Genomic DNA, 5,114 nt, shown 5'->3' on the forward strand with positions numbered 1-5,114 from the left:
GTCCCACCTTCAAATTTGCTATTTTCATTACAAAGACCATGGGATCATTGTGCAAAGCTCTGACCTCACCACGGTCAGCCTCACTTATGATCACTTCAGGAAATGGCTCGGCTTTAACAACGTCCATTTGCATCACATTTGACAGGTTTCGGGTGTCTTGCTTGATTCCTTTCATGGTAGGGCCGCCTGAAGCAAAGCCTCCTGATATGACGGCCACAAAACCTGAATCAGTGCTATTCCCATCATCTTCCTTGTCATTCTTCTTTTCACTTTGTTGCTTTTTCTCGGACGTGTTGTCTGTCCGCTTGAAGGTGAATTTGGACTTGGTCACATAGGGTTTCAGCAGACCCTTGTCGGCCAACTTATCCAACAGTCTCTTCAAGTTGATACACTCGTTCGTGTCATGACCCACATCCTTGTGGTAATGACAATACTTGTTTTTGTTTCTGTACTGGGCGAGCCTCTCAAAGGCTGAGGCTTCTCAAACTCAAACTTGTCTTTTATCTCCATCAAAATAGAGTAACCATCCTTGTTGAACTCATACTGAGGCTCGTATGTCTTGCTTTTCTTTGACTTGGGTTGCTGGTCATCAGCTACCCAGATTTCTTTTCTTTTGTTCCCTTCTTTCTTTCGACTGGCCGAGTTTTGCTGAGAAGATTGGTTCTTCTCAGCCCCCTTGGCCGGCTGTTCTGATTTGGTGAGCGAACAAAAATCCGCGGCCTCAATATAGGCTTCGGCTTCCCGCAATACACCTGCGTATGACCGAATCTTTTTTCTTACCAAATCAAACTTAAAACCATTATGCCTTAATCCCCGGAGAAATTCTGAGTAAGCCATTTCGTCCGGAAGATTATGAATTTGGGCTTTTTCTTGGTTAAACCTTTGGACGTACGAACGTAGTCCTTCATTCTTTCCTTGGACAATTGTAGCCAAGTTGAGACTTGTCTTTCTTGGTGGGATGTTGTATGAGAAGTTTCCCACAAACAACAAACTGAGGGTGGTAAAGCAATTGATGCATCCGGCTGGGAGGCTGTTAAACCAGTCCTGGGCCACCCCTTTGAGAGTGGCCGGGAAGCATCTGCACCATGTAGCATCATCTACACTTTGCAAGTACATCAAGTTCCTGTACGAGGTAACATGCTCTTCTGGGTTGCCCGTACCATCATAGGCACCCACTAGTACACTCTTCACTTTTGCTGGTTGAGGGGATGCTAGTATATCTTGCGAAAACGGAGGCGGCTTATCTCCCAAATTCAACAAACGCATCTGCCAATCGATAGGCTGAGGCTGAGCGGACGTTCCAGCCAGGTAAGGAGTCTGGCCGAACATCTTACCATACGGCCCATATTGCCCAAAAACTTGGGGAGTTGGTTGTATCAACCCATTGAGTACTTGAGGGGACTGATACTGCAATGGCTGAATTGGACGGGGAGTAATAGTATGACTCTTGCTGGAAGCAGCCGTGTTGGTGTATTGGGAGAAAGATTGGTTGGAGACTTCCTCCGGCATGGTTGGAGTAGAGGTTGTGTCAGAGTATGCGACCCTCTCCCTTTGCTTGTGCCGAATGTAGTCCCTTGCGTCCTTGAAACGCTGTGACGGCTCAGTCTCAACTCATTTTGGCAGTCTGCCCCTCCCCCCAGCCGACTGTGTTTTCGCCAGCAGGCTAGAGAAGTTGGTCCGTGGGACTCGGGAAGACCTTCCGTGCGGACGACGGAATGGGGTGTTACCAGCATCAGTTGCATTGGTCTTGTTGTTGGCTTTCTTGGAAGTGCCCCCTCTCCCCTTTTGCTGGGTAGCCGCCAACTCCTTGCGGAGCTTAGTCAGCTCGGCCATTAGGGTAGCTGGGGTGACAGGAAGTTGTTCGGCCTCTTCAAATGAGGCAGTCAAAGGATTGCTTGAGTGTATGGTAGTATGTATGTCCTCTACATATCCATCTTCGCCTGGACGAGGTCCAGAATTAGGTGTCTGACCATCTATTGCCATAACGGACGAGTATCCCCACAGACGGCGCCAAATGTTTCGGGGTTTTTTGTGATTCCCTCGGATACTGGTCACGCTCTGCTGACAAAGACTCGGACACCTGCAAAATAACGAATATTCCGGTGTATGGAATATTCGCCTCCGACGCTCAAGTTAGTGAACGGAAACGGAAAAGGCTAGAGAGAGAAAGTAGAGAGAGAAGTTGGAGCTCTTTAATGCTCTATATTTATGTTATGTCACAATCCCCCCTCCCATCATAAATGATTGGGGTATTTATAGGGGTGGGAACATGTACCCCTCTAGGGTTTATGCCCTAGAATTTCGTGACGTGATTGGCTGCGCAATCAGAGGTCGCCACGTGTCGTGGGGGGCGCCGTTTTACGGCTTTCAAGGTTTTCTCGGGATTTGGGCCTGAGGTCATCAAGGCTCTTTTCTCATTCTGATTGCAGCATTGGGGCATTTAGAGATGGCTGACAGCTGTCACCATGACAAGTGGACACGTGTCACATTCTCATAGGGCCACGTGTCGCCTGTTTATTGGGCCACGTGTCACTATGAGATTGGGCCACGTACCTGGGGTATTTTTACCCTAAACAGTAGGCATTACAAATTGAGGCTTTCACTCGCGCTTTATTACCCACTTTCCTCTTTAAATGGTATAAAAACCTATAATAAAAAATGCTAAGTATCTCAAATTAATTTTAAAAAAAGAAAGTAAAAGATGAATTTTATATAATTACCTCTCAAAAGGGTACATCCACCTATATTGAACCGGGCCACCAATTTTTGCCTCATATGACAAATGAATAGGAAGATGCTCCATACTATTAAAAAAACCAGGTGGAAATATTCTCTCTAATTTGCAAATAATTTCAGGAATATTTTCTTCCAATCACACCATGTCAGTAATTTTTAAGGTGGTGGCGCAAAGATCTCTAAAAAATTGGCTCAACTCAGTAATAACATTCCACAAATTTAAGGGTAACAAGTCTTTAAATACCGCTGGTAGCAATCATTGCATAAAAACATGACAATCATAACTTTTCATACCGAATAGCTTACACTCCTTTAAATCAACGCATCTACCTAAATTAGAAGCATATCCATCAGGAAACTTTAATTTCTTAACCCATTCACAAATAAGTTTCCTTTTCTCTTTAGGCAACACAAAAGGAGCGTTCGGTTTTAAAGTCCGTTTTTCCCCTTTACTATTAACAACATCTTGCGCCTCCAATTTTTGTCGTTTACAATACTCCCCCAAGTCTCTTCTTGCTTTCACATTGCCTTTAGTTTTACCCTTAACATCCATTACAGTGTGAAACACATCATCAAATACATTTTTTTCAATGTGCATGATATCAAGATTGTGGCGTATTAAGAGCTTGCTCCAATATGGAAGCTCCCAAAAGACGCTTTGCTTTGTTCAGTGGTGGAACTTTCCATATCCTTCTGCCTGGTTATCATCACCCCTTATTTGCTCAACAGTTTTTGGAAATAAAGATACTCGATTCCAAATGTCCTCACCACTCATTCGTGGTGGTGGGGAATCATTCTCAACTCTTTCTTTAAAAAAAGCACTCTTATTTTTTCGAAAATTATGATCATGGGGTAAAAACTGACGGTGACAATCAAACCAACTTTGTTTTCCACCATTTTTAAGAGTGAAAGCCTTAGTGTTTTCCATATAATATGGGCAAGCTAATCTACCCGACGTGGTCCATCCCGAAAGCATGCCATAAGCTGGAAAATCACTAATAGTCCAAAGCAATGCAGCCTTCAATTGAATTTTTTTTTTTTGCGAGATGTCGTAAGTCGGTAACCTAACCTCCCATAATTGCTTTAACTCTTCAATAAGAGGTTGCAAGTACACATCGAGGTTCCCTCTAGGATTCTTCGGATCTGGAATTATCAAACTTAGAAACATAAAAGGTTTCTTCATGCACAATTCAGGTGGAAGATTATAAGGAGTTAAAATGACGGGCCAACAATAATATTGCCAACCTGTCTTTCCAAATGGTGAAAATCCGTCAGTACAATGACCTAGTCGGACATTTCTAGGCTCCGCATAAAAAGAACGGTACTCTTTATCTAGGTGTTTCCACGCCTCTCCATCACTTGGACGAGACATAAGGCCATGAACTTGAGGATTATCTTTAAGCCACCTCATCTGCTCTGGAGTAGATCTTGTTACATATAATCTTTGTAATCTCGGGCCTATAGGAAAGTAAATAAGAGCACTATGAGGAGAATTGTTCCCACTTTCTCTAAGTGTCTTATTACAACTTCCTTTGCAATATAGACATTCTTTGAGATCTTTGTGTTCCTTCCAAAATAACATACATCCATTTGGACATAAATGAATCTTTTGGTGCAGAAGTTCTAGCCCTTCAAGCAATTTCTTAGTCTTATAAAAACTATTTGTCATCTTGTTTTCATCTGGGCACATGTCTTTCATTAAGGAAGCAACACCATCTATAGCTTTATGTGAAATATTATACTCGCACTTGATGTTTGTCATCCTCGCAGCAACAAACAATACAGACAACTTGCAGCCATCATACAATGGCTCTTCCGCTGCCTTCAACATGTCAAAGAACTTCTTGTAAATAGCATGTGGCTCTTCTTCAATATTTTGTAAACCACCTTCTAGTCCAAAGGCATCTAATACCATGTTTCTATATGGGTTCAATGCATCCTCGGTGGATATGGAGCTGCTACTTTGGGATTCTCTTTGGAAGTGCAGTTCACTATGAAAAACCCATTGGAAATAGTTAGGCAAAAAACCATGCCTATAGAGATGCTCCTTAATGGTATCAAGATCTTGATAAGGAATATTTCGACATTGTGCACATGACATTTCATCACACCATCTATCACGACATTGTCTTGTGTTTAGCAAATGTAATAAATTCATTGACCTTTTCAGCAAAGGTTGGACTAAGGAATTTTCCTTCTAACCGTTTAAACATCCATGCTCGATCCTCCCTCATTATATAGCAGTTTCACTAAAAAATAAATTATACAAAAAGCATAGACATGATGTGTGTCATAAATGGCACACATTTGATGAGCATTTAGGTCCTTTCTATTCTCTTTTCATAGCTTTCATGCTTAATAAGTGCTTAGTTTTATGC

The 5,114-nt window shown here is 42.4% G+C and overlaps 1 protein-coding gene across 1 annotated transcript; it reads right to left on the reverse strand.

Annotated features, from left to right (window-relative positions):
• Positions 1–3,403: 3,403 nt before the first annotated feature.
• On the reverse strand, positions 3,404–4,837 carry LOC145604096 (uncharacterized). Its single transcript, XM_081660044.1, has one exon. The coding sequence runs from the start codon at positions 4,835–4,837 to the stop codon at positions 3,404–3,406; it is 1,434 nt and encodes a 477-aa protein (XP_081516170.1).
• Positions 4,838–5,114: the final 277 nt, after the last annotated feature.

This window comes from Chenopodium album, chromosome 22 (genome assembly GCF_948465745.1).
Source record: "Chenopodium album chromosome 22, dcCheAlbu1.1, whole genome shotgun sequence".
NCBI classification, from domain to species: domain Eukaryota; kingdom Viridiplantae; phylum Streptophyta; class Magnoliopsida; order Caryophyllales; family Amaranthaceae; genus Chenopodium; species Chenopodium album.